The sequence below is a fragment of the Protomyctophum bolini genome (genome assembly GCF_963924005.1).
Source record: "Protomyctophum bolini genome assembly, chromosome: 2".
NCBI lineage: Eukaryota > Metazoa > Chordata > Actinopteri > Myctophiformes > Myctophidae > Protomyctophum > Protomyctophum bolini.
The window spans coordinates 265,001-282,044 of record NC_137863.1 but is presented as its reverse complement, the minus strand read 5'-3'; the positions used below and the strand labels follow the sequence as shown (position 1 = coordinate 282,044).

Here is a 17,044-nt window from a genome sequence, read left to right as displayed (position 1 = left end):
CCTGCCGTGTACAGTATATGTGTCCTATTCGTCAAACCACAGAGTAGTTAATAATTCTGCCATTTTCCTTCTTGTCTTTTCCTCAGAGACGTCGGAGACTCCGAAAACCTCCAAACAGGTAATAAATGCAGCCTTGTGTCCCCAACATCAACACAGCCTGTTATCTCTCCTAATGGTGCCAACATCAACACAGCCTGTTGTCTCTCCTAATGGTACCAACATCAATACAGCGTGGAACTGTGGACAAACTCTAATCCAACGACAACAAAATATTCCTTCGTTTTGGGTCTGAGAGGCTAAATATCATCAAATGGTGGTCCGTGGCTCAAATGGGTATGAGAGGCTAAATGTCATCAAATGGTGGTCCGTGGTAGCCTGACACTCAGCCTGAATTTTCATTTAGTTTTAACTCCATTATTCAGTCTGAACGCCCTCCCTACTACAACCGTTTCTGGGATGGGCGTTGCCAAAGAGGCAGTCTTCGGTGATTGGTTCATACCAACCAATCAGAATAGTAGGAAAGCAGATGACGTTGTTGTCAATCATGTGGCTATGGCTAACCCGTTTGCTAACCAAACAAACACAGCCGACGAGCGCTACTAGTATGTAAACAACAACAGCTACTAGCATGTAAACAAACACAGCCAACGAGCGCTACTAGCATGTAAACAAAACACAGCCAACGAGCACTACTAGCATGTAAACAAACACAGCCAACGAGCGCTACTAATATGTAAACAAAACACAGCCAACGAGCGCTACTAGCATGTAAACAAAACACAGCCAATGAGCGCTACTAGCATGTAAACAAAACACAGCCAACGAGCGCTACTAGTATGTAAACAAAAGCGGTAAAATATGTCGGATGATGATGTTTATAAAACCTCTCGTGTCTTCAAAGAAACTATTTATCATACGTCGATTTAATAGCCAGATTGATACGGTCGTGAGTCACCGCAGTGGGGGCAGCCATGTTTGTTTGTGTCTGGACGGCACTGTTGTTTGACGTCATCGAGTTGAAACAACGCTGATTCGTCGGTTGGATTTTAGGAATTTGTCTCTTAGGGTTTAGGGTTAGGTTGTCTCTTAGCTTCCTCTCCACCCTGAACCACCTGAGAGACCTTGGGCTGTATTTTGCGTGTCTTAAGTACCAGGTCTTATTACTTAACTTAAGACCTGGAGGTGTGATCAATGCCATTTGGCTATTCTGAGTGGCCAAAGAGCATTAACCACGCCTCCAGGTCTTAAGTTAAGTAATAAGACCTGGTACTTAAGACACACAAAATACAGCCCCTTGTCTCTTAGGGTTTAGGGTTAGGTTGTCTCTTATAGCTTCCTCTCCACCCTGAACCACCTGAGAGACCTTGTATCTTCCTCCTCTTGATCTGTCATCTCTCTCTTTTTGTCCTCTGAATACTTTGCAGACGCCTGTGAGCATTAAGAAGGTAGCAGAAATTCAAAGTTGTCACATTCACTGGTGTTTGTCTTCATGCAGAAATTCAAAGTTGTCACATTCACTGGTGTTTCTTTTTAGTTTATGTATTTAGTTTTTTTTTCTTCATACCACTTGCACGTGATATATCTGGCTGTCTGTTTCCGTCAGGGTGACGCCTCACTGACTCAATGTGTTGACAGTTGACTGGCATCCTTTTGTTGTCCTTGCATCATTTTTAATGTTTGTAGTTGCAGACATATTTTGTGAATTTGGCAGGAATGCGCGATACTGGACATTATTTTACTAGGAATGCACCATATTACGTTACTATCTATCCTTACTTTACACCTGTCATGCCGTGACAGTGTTTGTGGGTACAGAGGCTGATTTAAAAAGAATCTCTCTCTCTCTCTCTCTCTCTCTGTCTCTGTCTCTGTCTCTGTCTCTGTCTCTGTCTCTGTCTCTCTCTCTCTCTCTCTGTCTCTGTCTCTGTCTCTCTCTCTCTCTCTCTCTCTCTCTCTCTCGATAGTGATTTATTAGGTCCACTGATGCACACATTGGTTACAACTTAGTAGTAATTTGTTTTTACTCAACATTTATACGACTTTCTTTTCATTATTTTGCTTCAGATTCATGTACCGGTAATCGTGCATCCATAATTTGTGCTGGTTAATGGTGCATCCATAATTTGTGCTGGTTAATGGTGCATCCATATGTTGTGGTGGTTAATGGTGCATCCATATGTTGTGGTGGTTAATGGTGCATCCATATGTTGTGGTGGTTAATGGTGCATCCATATGTTGTGCTGGTTAATGGTGCATCCATATGTTGTGCTGGTTAATGGTGCATCCATATGTTGTGGTTAATGGTGCATCCATATGTTGTGGTGGTTAATGGTGCATCCATATGTTGTGGTTAATGGTGCATCCATATGTTGTGCTGGTTAATGGTGCATCCATATGTTGTGGTTAATGGTGCATCCATATGTTGTGGTTAATGGTGCATCCATATGTTGTGGTGGTTAATGGTGCATCCATATGTTGTGGTTAATGGTGCATCCATATGTTGTGCTGGTTAATGGTGCATCCATATGTTGTGCTGGTTAATGGTACATCCATATGTTGTGGTTAATGGTGCATCCATATGTTGTGGTGGTTAATGGTGCATCCATATGTTGTGGTTAATGGTGCATCCATATGTTGTGCTGGTTAATGGTGCATCCATATGTTGTGGTTAATGGTGCATCCATATGTTGTGCTGGTTAATGGTGCATCCATATGTTGTGGTGGTTAATGGTGCATCCATATGTTGTGGTGGTTAATGGTGCATCCATATGTTGTGCTGGTTAATGGTGCATCCATATGTTGTGGTGGTTAATGGTGCATCCATATGTTGTGCTGGTTAATGGTGCATCCATATGTTGTGCTGGTTAATGGTACATCCATATGTTGTGGTTAATGGTGCATCCATATGTTGTGCTGGTTAATGGTGCATCCATATGTTGTGGTTAATGGTGCATCCATATGTTGTGGTTAATGGTGCATCCATATGTTGTGGTTAATGGTGCATCCATATGTTGTGGTTAATGGTGCATCCATATGTTGTGCTGGTTAATGGTGCATCCATATGTTGTGCTGGTTAATGGTGCATCCATATGTTGTGGTGGTTAATGGTGCATCCATATGTTGTGCTGGTTAATGGTGCATCCATATGTTGTTGTGGTTAATGGTGCATCCATATGTTGTGCTGGTTAATGGTGCATCCATATGTTGTGGTGGTTAATGGTGCATCCATATGTTGTGGTGGTTAATGGTGCATCCATATGTTGTGGTGGTTAATGGTGCATCCATATGTTGTGCTGGTTAATGGTGCATCCATATGTTGTGGTTAATGGTACATCCATATGTTGTGGTTAATGGTGCATCCATATGTTGTGGTGGTTAATGGTGCATCCATATGTTGTGCTGGTTAATGGTGCATCCATATGTTGTGGTGGTTAATGGTACATCCATATGTTGTGGTTAATGGTGCATCCATATGTTGTGGTGGTTAATGGTACATCCATATGTTGTGGTTAATGGTGCATCCATATGTTGTGCTGGTTAATGGTGCATCCATATGTTGTGGTGGTTAATGGTGCATCCATATGTTGTGCTGGTTAATGGTGCATCCATATGTTGTGCTGGTTAATGGTGCATCCATATGTTGTGGTGGTTAATGGTGCATCCATATGTTGTGGTGGTTAATGGTGCATCCATATGTTGTGCTGGTTAATGGTACATCCATATGTTGTGCTGGTTAATGGTGCATCCATATGTTGTGCTGGTTAATGGTACATCCATATGTTGTGGTTAATGGTGCATCCATATGTTGTGCTGGTTAATGGTACATCCATATGTTGTGGTTAATGGTGCATCCATATGTTGTGCTGGTTAATGGTGCATCCATATGTTGTGGTTAATGGTGCATCCGTATGTTGTGCTGGTTAATGGTGCATCCATATGTTGTGGTGGTTAATGGTGCATCCATATGTTGTGCTGGTTAATGGTGCATCCATATGTTGTGGTGTTTAATGGTGCATCCATATGTTGTGTTAATTCACTGTGATGGACTATATAAGTGGTTAATTCACTGATGGTGTCACATTTTGGTACTTTTAAATGTTTTTGTCGCATGAATTCACGTTCAATTAAACTGGTTAATGTTAATTAAACAGTGATTAATGTTAAGTAAACGGTTGATGTTAATTAAACAGTGGTTAATGTTAATCAAAGTGGTTAACAAGGCTACTCTGCGGCTGACTTTAACATGACAATGTTTCCTCTGTGCTGCTAACCTGCTTTACTTACCTCTCCTCTCCTGCGCGTGCACGCGTCTATATGCACATGTGTGTATGTGTGTGTGTGTGTGTGTGTGTGTGTGTGCCTCCTCTCCACCTCCTCTCCCTGCCCAGCCTGCTCTCCGTCGCTCTGGAAAGGTGAGCTTGTCTACAGTTCAGAGGTCAGAGGTCAAAGACCACTGAAAAGTTCAATGTAGTCCAATTTGAATCTTGAGGATTTTGACGGTGCTTCAGTTTTCTGCTGTAATGATGAGGTTTCAGTGTTTAATGGTGAGGTTTCAGTGTTTAATGGTGAGGTTTCAGTGTTTAATGATGAGGTTTCAGTGTTTAATGGTGAGGTTTCAGTGTTTAATGGTGAGGTTTCAGTGTTTAATGGTGAGGTTTCAGTGTTTAATGATGAGGTTTGAGTGTTTAATGGTGAGGTTTCAGTGTTTAATGATTTTAAGGCAGTGGTGACAATGTAAGAACCTTTCAGACCTTTTTTAATGCCACACACACATCAAACGTAATCTCCACATCACGTCCACGTGTCAAATGAGAGTATGTTTCAACATACAGTGGAGCACACCGAAAGGCTCCTCCCAGCAGCCCTGGAGCCCGGCCCCTGCGGTCAGCACACCCAGAGGCCCCTCCCAGCAGCAGCAGTGGACCCCCGGCCGCCTGGTCTCGGCCTCTTCTCTCCCCTCCCTGCTGTCCCGTTCCTCCAGTCGGTCCCCCTTGGTGTGCTCGCCCTGGGTAACCGTGGTATGACCGTCTGTCATTCCACACTTAATGGTGGCCGTAGGGTTGGGGTCACTCGCTGTGTGGGGGCAGGGTCACACACAGTGTGGGCGTAGGGTTGGGGTCACTCGCTGTGTGGGGGCAGGGTCACACACAGTGTGGGCGTAGGGTCACACACAGTGTGGGCGTAGGGTTGGGTTCACTCTCTGTGTGGGGGAAGGGTCACACACAGTGTGGGCGTAGGCCGTAGGGTTGGGTTCACTCTCTGTGTGGGCGTAGGGTTGGGGTCACACACAGTGTGGGGGCAGGGTCACACACAGTGTGGGCGTAGGGTTGGGGTCACACACAGTGTGGGCGTAGGGTTGGGGTCACTCGCTGTGTGGGGGCAGGGTCACACACAGTGTGGGCGTAGGGTTGGGGTCACTCGCTGTGTGGGGGCAGGGTCACACACAGTGTGGGCGTAGGGTTGGGGTCACTCGCTGTGTGGGGGCAGGGTCACACACAGTGTGGGCGTAGGGTTGGGGTCACTCGCTGTGTGGGGGCAGGGTCACACACAGTGTGGGCGTAGGGTTGGGGTCACACACAGTGTGGGCGTAGGGTTGGGGTCACTCGCTGTGTGGGGGCAGGGTCACACACAGTGTGGGCGTAGGGTCACACACAGTGTGGGCGTAGGGTTGGGTTCACTCTCTGTGTGGGCGTAGGGTTGGGGTCACACACAGTGTGGGGGTAGGGTCACACACAGTGTGGGCGTAGGGTTGGGGTCACACACAGTGTGGGCGTAGGGTTGGGGTCACTCGCTGTGTGGGGGCAGGGTCACACACAGTGTGGGGGTAGGGTTGGGGTCACTCGCTGTGTGGGGGCCGGGTCACACACAGTGTGGGCGTAGGGTTGTGGTCACTCTCTGTGTGGGGGCAGGGTCACACACAGTGTGGGGGTAGGGTTGGGGTCACTCACAGTGTGGTTGGGGTCGCAGCGTGTGGTTTGGAAGGATGGAGCGACGTCAGTGTCAAATTGAAACAATCACAGGAGACTTTATGGATTAAAGAAAAAGCAATTCTCCTGAATGCTGCCTTCCTTCCTTCTGGCATGGAAAGGAGAGGAGGGCATTTTGCATTTCTTTCACCATGTAGTATAAATGCTGCACTTGTGGTCTGGAAAAGGGCAGTTGTTTTACAGACGGGTTAAAGGGCAGGGCCTGAAGCCCCCTTTGATGTCTGTGTGCACATCCCTGATCTTCTCTCTCTGTCTGACTTCTCTCTGGGACGTCCCTCCAGACTGACCCTCTGACCCTCTCCCTAACCGCCTCTTCTCTCTTTGGGCCGTCCTTCCAGACTCCTCTCCGACCCTCTCCCTAACCTCCTCTTCTCTCTTTGGGCCGTCCCTCCAGACTCCTCTCTGACCCTCTCCCTAACCTCCTCTTCTCCTTCCAGACTCCTCGGGCCAGCCTGTCCTCTCTGTCTGGGGGTGATGTCAGTGATGCGGGGCTGTCCTCCCAGGGTGCACTGGGAGGCCCCGTCATCCCCCAGCCCAGTGGGGGGTCTCCAGCCTCCTCCCAGCTGCCCTCTGCTGCCCAGAGCAAGGTGAGAGTCATACCCCTAACCCTAACCCCAGCCCTGTGGGGAGTCACCCCACTGCCTAGCCCCCTAGCTACCTGCATACCCCTAACCCCTCTGCTCAGAGCAAGGTTAGAGTCATACCCTATCCCCCATTTATATTTTACTCGTGATCAGAGCTTCCGTTGCTCCAGACTGTATGACGGAAGCATTTATATTTTACTCATGATCAGAGCTTCCGTTGCTCCAGACTGTACGACGGAAGCATTTATATTTTACTCATGATCAGAGCTTCCGTTGCTCCAGACTGTACGACGGAAGCATTTATATTTGACGCATGATCAGAGCTTCCGTTGCTCCAGACTGTACGACGGAAGCATTTATATTTACTCATGATCAGAGCTTCCGTTGCTCCAGACTGTACGACGGAAGCATTTATATTTTACTCATGATCAGAGCTTCCGTTGCTCCAGACTGTATGACGGAAGCATTTATATTTCACTCATGATCAGAGCTTCCGTTGCTCCAGACTGTATGACGGAAGCATTTATATTTCACTCATGATCAGAGCTTCCTTTGCTCCAGACTGTATGACGGAAGCATTTATATTTCACTCATGATCAGAGCTTCCGTTGCTCCAGACATTTATATTTCACTAATGATCAGAGCTTCCGTTGCTCCAGACTGTATGACGGAAGCATTTATATTTCACTCATGATCAGAGCTTCCGTTGCTCCAGACTGTATGACGGAAGCATTTATATTTCACTCATGATCAGAGCTTCCGTTGCTCCAGACTGTATGACGGAAGCATTTATATTTCACTCATGATCAGAGCTTCCGTTGCTCCAGACTGTACGACGGAAGCATTTATATTTCACTCATGATCAGAGCTTCCGTTGCTCCAGACTGTACGACGGAAGCATTTATATTTGACTCATGATCAGAGCTTCCGTTGCTCCAGACTGTACGACGGAAGCATTTATATTTTACTCATGATCAGAGCTTCCGTTGCTCCAGACTGTACGACGGAAGCATTTATATTTGACTCATGATCAGAGCTTCCGTTGCTCCAGACTGTACGACGGAAGCATTTATATTTGACTCATGATCAGAGCTTCCGTTGCTCCAGACTGTACGACGGAAGCATTTATATTTCACTCATGATCAGAGCTTCCGTTGCTCCAGACTGTACGACGGAAGCATTTATATTTGACTCATGATCAGAGCTTCCGTTGCTCCAGACTGTACGACGGAAGCATTTATATTTGACTCATGATCAGAACTTCCGTTGCTCCAGACTGTATGACGGAAGCATTTATATTTGACCCATGATCAGAGCTTCCGTTGCTCCAGACTGTACTACGGAAGCATTTATATTAACTCTCTCCCTCCCAGGAGGAGGAGTCTCTACGCGGCCAGGTGAAGGACCTGGAGGAGAAGCTGGAGACTCTTAAGATGAAGCGGGCGGAGGACAAGGCCAAGCTGAAGGAGCTGGAGAAGCATAAGATCCAGATGGAGCAGCTCCAGGAGTGGAAGAACAAGATGCAGGAGCAGCAGAGCGAGCTGCAGAGGCAGCTGAAGGACGCCAAGAAGGTAAAGAGTTAAAACTAGGAGGTAACGAGTTAAAACTAGGAGGTAACGAATTAAAACTAGAAGGTAACGAGTTAAAACTAGGAGGTAAAGAGTTAAAACTAGGAGGTAAAGAGTTAAAACTAGGAGGTAACGAGTTAAAACTAGAAGGTAACGAATTAAAACTAGGAGGTAACGAGTTAAAACTAGAAGGTAATGAGTTAAAACTAGAAGGTAACGAGTTAAAACTAGAAGGTAACGAGTTAAAACTAGGAGGTAACGAGTTAAAACTAGGAGGTAACGAGTTAAAACTAGGAGGTAACGAGTTAAAACTAGAAGGTCTAGGAGGTAACGAGTTAAAACTAGGAGGTAAAGAGTTAAAACTAGGAGGTAAAGAGTTAAAACTAGGAGGTAAAGAGTTAAAACTAGGAGGTAAAGTGTTAAAACTAGGAGGTAAAGTGTTAAAACTAGGAGGTAAAGAGTTAAAACTAGGAGGTAAAGAGTTAAAACTAGGAGGTAACGAGTTAAAACTAGAAGGTAACGAGTTAAAACTAGGAGGTAACGAGTTAAAACTAGAAGGTAACGAATTAAAACTAGGAGGTAACGAGTTAAAACTAGAAGGTAACGAGTTAAAACTAGAAGGTAACGAGTTAAAACTAGAAGGTAACGAGTTAAAACTAGAAGGTAACGAGTTAAAACTAGGAGGTAACGAGTTAAAACTAGGAGGTAACGAGTTAAAACTAGAAGGTCTAGGAGGTAACGAGTTAAAACTAGGAGGTAACGAGTTAAAACTAGGAGGTAACGAGTTAAAACTAGGAGGTAAAGAGTTAAAACTAGAAGGTAACGAGTTAAAACTAGGAGGTAACGAGTTAAAACTAGGAGGTAAAGAGTTAAAACTAGGAGGTAAAGAGTTAAAACTAGGAGGTAAAGAGTTAAAACTAGGAGGTAACGAGTTAAAACTAGGAGGTAACGAGTTAAAACTAGGAGGTAACGAGTTAAAACTAGGAGGTAACGAGTTAAAACTAGAAGGTAACGAGTTAAAACTAGAAGGTAAAGAGTTAAAACTAGGAGGTAAAGAGTTAAAACTAGGAGGTAACGAGTTAAAACTAGGAGGTAACGAGTTAAAACTAGAAGGTAACGAGTTAAAACTAGGAGGTAACGAGTTAAAACTAGGAGGTAACGAGTTAAAACTAGGAGGTAACGAGTTAAAACTAGGAGGTAACGAGTTAAAACTAGGAGGTAACGAGTTAAAACTAGGAGGTAACGAGTTAAAACTAGGAGGTAAAGAGAGGTAAAGAGTTAAAACTAGGAGGTAACGAGTTAAAACTAGGAGGTAACGAGTTAAAACTAGGAGGTAACGAGTTAAAACTAGGAGGTAACGAATTAAAACTAGAAGGTAACGAGTTAAAACTAGAAGGTAACGAGTTAAAACTAGAAGGTAACGAGTTAAAACTAGAAGGTAACGAGTTAAAACTAGGAGGTAACGAGTTAAAACTAGGAGGTAACGAGTTAAAACTAGAAGGTAAAGAGTTAAAACTAGGAGGTAACGAATTAAAACTAGAAGGTAACGAGTTAAAACTAGAAGGTAACGAGTTAAAACTAGAAGGTAACGAGTTAAAACTAGAAGGTAAAGAGTTAAAACTAGGAGGTAACGAGTTAAAACTAGAAGGTAACGAGTTAAAACTAGAAGGTAACGAGTTAAAACTAGAATGTAACAGTGTTAGAGCGAGATGCAGACTCCCTAGATAACCCTAACCCCAGATAACCCTAACCCCAGATGACCCTAACCCTAAAGCATAGTCCTTACTCCGCGTCTCCCCAGGAAGCGCGCGAGGCCCAGGAGGGTAAGGACCACTACATGGAGGAGATGGCGGACACGGCGGACGCCATCGAGATGGCCACGCTGGACAAAGAGATGGCCGAGGAGCGAGCGGAGAGCCTCCAGGCCGAGGTGGAAGGCCTGAAGGAGAAGCTGGAGGAGATGTCCATGGACCTGGAGATCATCAAGCACGAGATCGAGGAGAAAGGTTGGTTCCTCATGAGATAGAGGAGAAAGGTTTGTTCTTCATGAGATAGAGGAGAGGTTTGTTCCTCATGAGATAGAGGAGAGGTTTGTTCCTCATGAGATAGAGGAGAGGTTTGTTCTTCATGAGATAGAGGAGAGGTTTGTTCTTCATGAGATAGAGCAGAAAGGTTGGTTCTTCATGAGATAGAGGAGAGGTTTGTTCTTCATGAGATAGAGGAGAGGTTTGTTCTTCATGAGATAGAGGAGAGGTTTGTTCTTCATGAGATAGAGGAGAGGTTTGTTCCTCATGAGATAGAGGAGAAAGGTTTGTTCTTCATGAGATAGAGGAGAGGTTTGTTCTTCATGAGATAGAGGAGAGGTTTGTTCTTCAAGAGATAGAGGAGAGGTTTGTTCTTCATGAGATAGAGGAGAGGTTTGTTCCTCATGAGATAGAGGAGAGGTTTGTTCTTCAAGAGATAGAGGAGAGGTTTGTTCTTCATGAGATAGAGGAGAGGTTTGTTCTTCATGAGATAGAGGAGAGGTTTGTTCTTCATGAGATAGAGGAGAGGTTTGTTCTTCATGAGATAGAGGAGAGGTTTGTTCTTCATGAGATAGAGGAGAGGTTTGTTCTTCATGAGATAGAGGAGAGGTTTGTTCCTCATGAGATAGAGGAGAGGTTTGTTCTTCATGAGATAGAGCAGAAAGGTTGGTTCTTCATGAGATAGAGGAGAGGTTTGTTCTTCAAGAGATAGAGGAGAGGTTTGTTCCTCATGAGATAGAGGAGAGGTTTGTTCTTCATGAGATAGAGGAGAGGTTTGTTCCTCATGAGATAGAGGAGAGGTTTGTTCCTCATGAGATAGAGGAGAGGTTTGTTCTTCATGAGATAGAGGAGAGGTTTGTTCCTCATGAGATAGAGGAGAGGTTTGTTCCTCATGAGATAGAGGAGAGGTTTGTTCTTCAAGAGATAGAGGAGAGGTTTGTTCCTCATGAGATAGAGGAGAGGTTTGTTCTTCATGAGATAGAGGAGAGGTTTGTTCTTCATGAGATAGAGGAGAGGTTTGTTCCTCATGAGATAGAGGAGAGGTTTGTTCCTCATGAGATAGAGGAGAGGTTTGTTCTTCATGAGATAGAGGAGAGGTTTGTTCTTCATGAGATAGAGGAGAGGTTTGTTCTTCATGAGATAGAGGAGAGGTTTGTTCTTCATGAGATAGAGGAGAGGTTTGTTCTTCATGAGATAGAGGAGAGGTTTGTTCTTCATGAGATAGAGGAGAGGTTTGTTCTTCAAGAGATAGAGGAGAGGTTTGTTCTTCATGAGATAGAGGAGAGGTTGGTTCTTCATGAGATAGAGGAGAAAGGTTGGTTCTTCATGAGATAGAGGAGAGGTTTGTTCTTCATGAGATAGAGGAGAGGTTTGTTCTTCATGAGATAGAGGAGAGGTTTGTTCTTCAAGAGATAGAGCAGAAAGGTTGGTTCTTCATGAGATAGAGCAGAGGTTTGTTCCTCATGAGATAGAGGAGAGGTTTGTTCCTCATGAGATAGAGGAGAGGTTTGTTCTTCATGAGATAGAGGAGAGGTTTGTTCTTCATGAGATAGAGGAGAGGTTTGTTCTTCAAGAGATAGAGCAGAAAGGTTGGTTCTTCATGAGATAGAGGAGAGGTTTGTTCTTCATGAGATAGAGGAGAGGTTTGTTCTTCATGAGATAGAGGAGAGGTTTGTTCTTCATGAGATAGAGGAGAGGTTTGTTCTTCAAGAGATAGAGGAGAGGTTTGTTCCTCATGAGATAGAGGAGAGGTTTGTTCTTCATGAGATAGAGGAGAGGTTTGTTCCTCATGAGATAGAGGAGAGGTTTGTTCTTCATGAGATAGAGGAGAGGTTTGTTCTTCATGAGATAGAGGAGAGGTTTGTTCTTCATGAGATAGAGGAGAGGTTTGTTCCTCATGAGATAGAGGAGAGGTTTGTTCTTCATGAGATAGAGGAGAGGTTTGTTCCTCATGAGATAGAGGAGAGGTTTGTTCTTCATGAGATAGAGGAGAGGTTTGTTCTTCATGAGATAGAGGAGAGGTTTGTTCTTCAAGAGATAGAGGAGAGGTTTGTTCTTCATGAGATAGAGGAGAGGTTGGTTCTTCATGAGATAGAGGAGAAAGGTTGGTTCCTCATGAGATAGAGGAGAGGTTTGTTCTTCATGAGATAGAGGAGAGGTTTGTTCTTCATGAGATAGAGGAGAGGTTTGTTCTTCAAGAGATAGAGCAGAAAGGTTTGTTCTTCATGAGATAGAGGAGAGGTTTGTTCTTCAAGAGATAGAGCAGAAAGGTTTGTTCTTCATGAGATAGAGGAGAGGTTTGTTCTTCAAGAGATAGAGCAGAAAGGTTTGTTCTTCATGAGATAGAGCAGAAAGGTTTGTTCTTCATGAGATAGAGGAGAGGTTTGTTCTTCAAGAGATAGAGCAGAAAGGTTTGTTCTTCATGAGATAGAGGAGAGGTTTGTTCTTCATGAGATAGAGGAGAGGTTTGTTCTTCATGAGATAGAGCAGAGGTTTGTTCCTCATGAGATAGAGGAGAGGTTTGTTCCTCATGAGATAGAGGAGAGGTTTGTTCTTCATGAGATAGAGGAGAGGTTTGTTCTTCATGAGATAGAGGAGAGGTTTGTTCTTCAAGAGATAGAGCAGAAAGGTTGGTTCTTCATGAGATAGAGGAGAGGTTTGTTCTTCATGAGATAGAGGAGAGGTTTGTTCTTCATGAGATAGAGGAGAGGTTTGTTCCTCATGAGATAGAGGAGAGGTTTGTTCTTCATGAGATAGAGGAGAGGTTTGTTCTTCATGAGATAGAGGAGAGGTTTGTTCCTCATGAGATAGAGCAGAAAGGTTGGTTCTTCATGAGATAGAGGAGAGGTTTGTTCTTCATGAGATAGAGGAGAGGTTTGTTCTTCATGAGATAGAGGAGAGGTTTGTTCCTCATGAGATAGAGGAGAGGTTTGTTCTTCATGAGATAGAGGAGAGGTTTGTTCCTCATGAGATAGAGGAGAGGTTTGTTCCTCATGAGATAGAGGAGAGGTTTGTTCCTCATGAGATAGAGGAGAGGTTTGTTCTTCATGAGATAGAGGAGAGGTTTGTTCCTCATGAGATAGAGGAGAGGTTTGTTCTTCATGAGATAGAGGAGAGGTTTGTTCCTCATGAGATAGAGCAGAAAGGTTTGTTCTTCATGAGATAGAGGAGAGGTTTGTTCCTCATGAGATAGAGGAGAGGTTTGTTCTTCATGAGATAGAGGAGAGGTTTGTTCTTCATGAGATAGAGGAGAGGTTTGTTCCTCATGAGATAGAGGAGAGGTTTGTTCCTCATGAGATAGAGCAGAAAGGTTTGTTCTTCATGAGATAGAGCAGAAAGGTTGGTTCTTCATGAGATAGAGCAGAAAGGTTGGTTCTTCATGAGATAGAGGAGAGGTTTGTTCTTCATGAGATAGAGGAGAGGTTTGTTCTTCATGAGATAGAGGAGAGGTTTGTTCTTCATGAGATAGAGGAGAGGTTTGTTCTTCATGAGATAGAGCAGAAAGGTTGGTTCTTCATGAGATAGAGCAGAAAGGTTGGTTCTTCATGAGATAGAGGAGAGGTTTGTTCTTCATGAGATAGAGGAGAGGTTTGTTCCTCATGAGATAGAGGAGAGGTTTGTTCTTCAAGAGATAGAGGAGAGGTTTGTTCTTCAAGAGATAGAGCAGAAAGGTTGGTTCTTCATGAGATAGAGGAGAGGTTTGTTCCTCATGAGATAGAGGAGAGGTTTGTTCTTCATGAGATAGAGGAGAGGTTTGTTCTTCATGAGATAGAGGAGAGGTTTGTTCCTCATGAGATAGAGGAGAGGTTTGTTCCTCATGAGATAGAGGAGAGGTTTGTTCTTCATGAGATAGAGGAGAGGTTTGTTCTTCATGAGATAGAGGAGAGGTTTGTTCCTCATGAGATAGAGGAGAGGTTTGTTCTTCATGAGATAGAGGAGAGGTTTGTTCTTCAAGAGATAGAGGAGAGGTTTGTTCCTCATGAGATAGAGGAGAGGTTTGTTCTTCATGAGATAGAGGAGAGGTTTGTTCCTCATGAGATAGAGGAGAGGTTTGTTCCTCATGAGATAGAGGAGAGGTTTGTTCTTCATGAGATAGAGGAGAGGTTTGTTCTTCATGAGATAGAGGAGAAAGGTTTGTTCTTCATGAGATAGAGAGGTTTGTTCCTCATGAGATAGAGGAGAGGTTTGTTCCTCATGAGATAGAGGAGAGGTTTGTTCTTCATGAGATAGAGGAGAGGTTTGTTCCTCATGAGATAGAGGAGAGGTTTGTTCTTCATGAGATAGAGGAGAGGTTTGTTCTTCATGAGATAGAGGAGAAAGGTTGGTTCTTCATGAGATAGAGGAGAGGTTTGTTCTTCATGAGATAGAGGAGAAAGGTTGGTTCTTCATGAGATAGAGGAGAGGTTTGTTCTTCATGAGATAGAGGAGAAAGGTTGGTTCTTCATGAGATAGAGGAGAGGTTTGTTCTTCATGAGATAGAGGAGAAAGGTTGGTGGAGGAGATAAAATACCTCCATCTGTCCCTCTCTCCTCCCTCTCTCCTCTCTCTCTCCTCCACCCAGGTACAGACGGAGCAGCCTCCTCCTACCATGTGAAGCTAATGTCTCTCTATCTCTCTCTCTCTCCAGGTACAGACGGAGCAGCCTCCTCCTACCAGGTGAAACAGTTGGAGGAACAGAACGGAAGGCTGAAGGAGGCCCTGGTCAGGTCAGTCTCTCCTGTCTCACATCTCTCCTGTCTCACCCCTCTCCTGTCTCACCCCTACAGGATGCGAGACCTGTCTCACTCTCTCTCCTGTCTCACCCCTCCAGGATGCGAGACCTGTCCTCCTCAGAGAAGCAGGAACACGTGAAGCTCCAGAAACAGATGGAGAAGAAGAACTGTGAGCTGGACACGCTGAGGAGTTACCGAGAGAAACTCCAGGAGGACATGAAGGAGGCAGAGGGGACCATCGACGAGCTGAAAGAACAGGTTATTAGTAATACTACACCTGAGCTGAAAACACATGACGACATGTCAGCAGGTAGAGACTGAGGGAGGCTATCTTCAACAGGTAGAGACAGAGGGAGGCTATCTTCAACAGGAAAGGAAAGGAAAGCAAAGGTACTATGTTTACCCAGGGTAACTGGACTAAGCTCAATAACTTGTTTACAGCCAGGCATTTCATGGTAGAGGTTCAATGCCTTGTCCACGGGCACTTGAGCGGTGGTAATTTTAACGTGCGGGTCCGGGCATACGAACTAGCGACCTTCCGATATCGAGACCGCTCCGCAAACCGTTCGGCCACCGCTGCCTCCGGGTAGAGACAGAGGGAGGCTATCTTCTATTCTACCACAGGTCGTTTCGAGGAAGCAATCTGATTGGTTGAAACAGCCTTCTAGCCGGTGGTTAAACCACTACACACCACCACCTAATCAAAACAAAGAATTCAGCCGCTCTGTTCTCCCAGAGCGCTAGCAAACTCGGTGGCTAGGCTAGCTAGTTTATTGGGATATTTGTGGTCGTAGTGACTACATCTGTCATTAAAAAAATTTATTCTTTCAGCGATTTTCTTTGTTTTAAGGGTAACTGTGGTAGAATTGCAATATTACACTTGAGGGTGTGGGTTAACGTGATTATTGACACTTCAGTGATGCTTGCGGAACTTGACTCCGTCTCGTTCCTGACCGCATCCCTGTCGTGGCAATAATCACGTTAGCCCACACCCTCTCGTGTAATATTGCTTAAATACACATAATAATAATAATAATAATACATTTTATTTATATGGCGCCTTTCAGGTCACTCAAGGTCGCCTAACAAAACAGAAGAGAAATACAATATACAATACAATAAAACAAGTTTAAAATATACACAAATATACACAAAGGCCTGCAGCAGACTTCTACTCTAGGTGGGAGTACGCTTGTCTGAATAGGTGAGTTTTGAGGTGGGATTTGAAGGTGGGGAGTGAGTCCATGTTTCGAATGTCGGGGGGAAGGCTGTTCCAGAGGCGAGGGGCAGAGCGGCTGAAAGCTCTACCCCCCCATAGTGGACAAACGAGCTGGGGGAACAGTGAGGTTGGTGGAGGAGGCAGACCTAAGTGACCGGGTGGGAGTGTTGATATGGATGAGATCAGACAGGTATGGGGGGGAGAGGTTATGGATGGCATTGAATGTGTTGAGGAGGATCTTGTAGTCTATGCGGTATTTGATGGGTAGCCAGTGGAGTTGGGGAAGAACGGGGGTGATGTGGGAGATGGCAGGGGTTTTGGTGATGATGCGGGCTGCAGCGTTCTGGACCAGTTGGATTTTATGGAGGAGTTTGTGGGGGAGACCGAAGAGAAGGGAGTTACAGTAATCGAGGCGGGAGATGACCAGAGAAAGGACTAGGGTGGCAGTGTTGTTGGGGGTGAGTGAAGGGCGGAGGCGGTTTATGTTGCGGAGGTGAAAGTAGGCTGACCGGATGGTGTTATTGATGTGGGTATGAAAAGATAGGGTGCTGTCGAGGACGACACCCAGACTCTTGACCTGGGGGGAAGGGGAAACCGAGGAGTTGTCTATGGTGAGTGTAAAACTGGGCTGCTTAGTGAGTGAGGATTTGGTGCCAATGAGGGTTAACTCTGTTTTATTGCCATTTAGTTTGAGGAGGGATGAGGTGAACCAGTCTTTAATTTCGTGGAGACAGGCACAGAGGGAGGGTGGTGGGAGGGTGGAGGTAGGTGTGGAGGAGACATAGAGCTGGGTGTCGTCCGCGTAACAGTGAAAATTGATGTTGTGTTTGCGGAATATTGAGCCAAGTGGGAGGAGGTATATAATGAATAATATGGGGCCAAGGACAGAGCCTTGGGGAACACCAGAGGAGTGGGATATGAAAGATTTTAGCTGAATGAACTGAGTGCGG

General features: G+C 44.9%; 1 protein-coding gene across 2 annotated transcripts in view; it reads left to right on the top strand.

Moving 5' to 3' along the window:
* Positions 1 to 17,044, top strand: part of LOC308331700 (dynactin subunit 1-like) — a 61,924-nt gene that overhangs the window by 19,383 nt on the left and 25,497 nt on the right. The window contains exons 5-11 of one of the 2 annotated variants that reach the window (XM_080787191.1): positions 87 to 118; positions 6,425 to 6,574; positions 7,945 to 8,142; positions 9,941 to 10,145; positions 14,725 to 14,753; positions 14,820 to 14,869; positions 14,974 to 15,133. In XM_080787191.1, the coding sequence (XP_080643317.1) occupies positions 87 to 118; positions 6,425 to 6,574; positions 7,945 to 8,142; positions 9,941 to 10,145; positions 14,725 to 14,753; positions 14,820 to 14,869; positions 14,974 to 15,133 (824 nt within the window). Of the gene's footprint in view, positions 1 to 86; positions 119 to 6,424; positions 6,575 to 7,944; positions 8,143 to 9,940; positions 10,146 to 14,724; positions 14,754 to 14,790; positions 14,870 to 14,973; positions 15,134 to 17,044 lie in introns of both variants that reach the window. The other variant, XM_080787192.1, reaches the window with a different exon arrangement.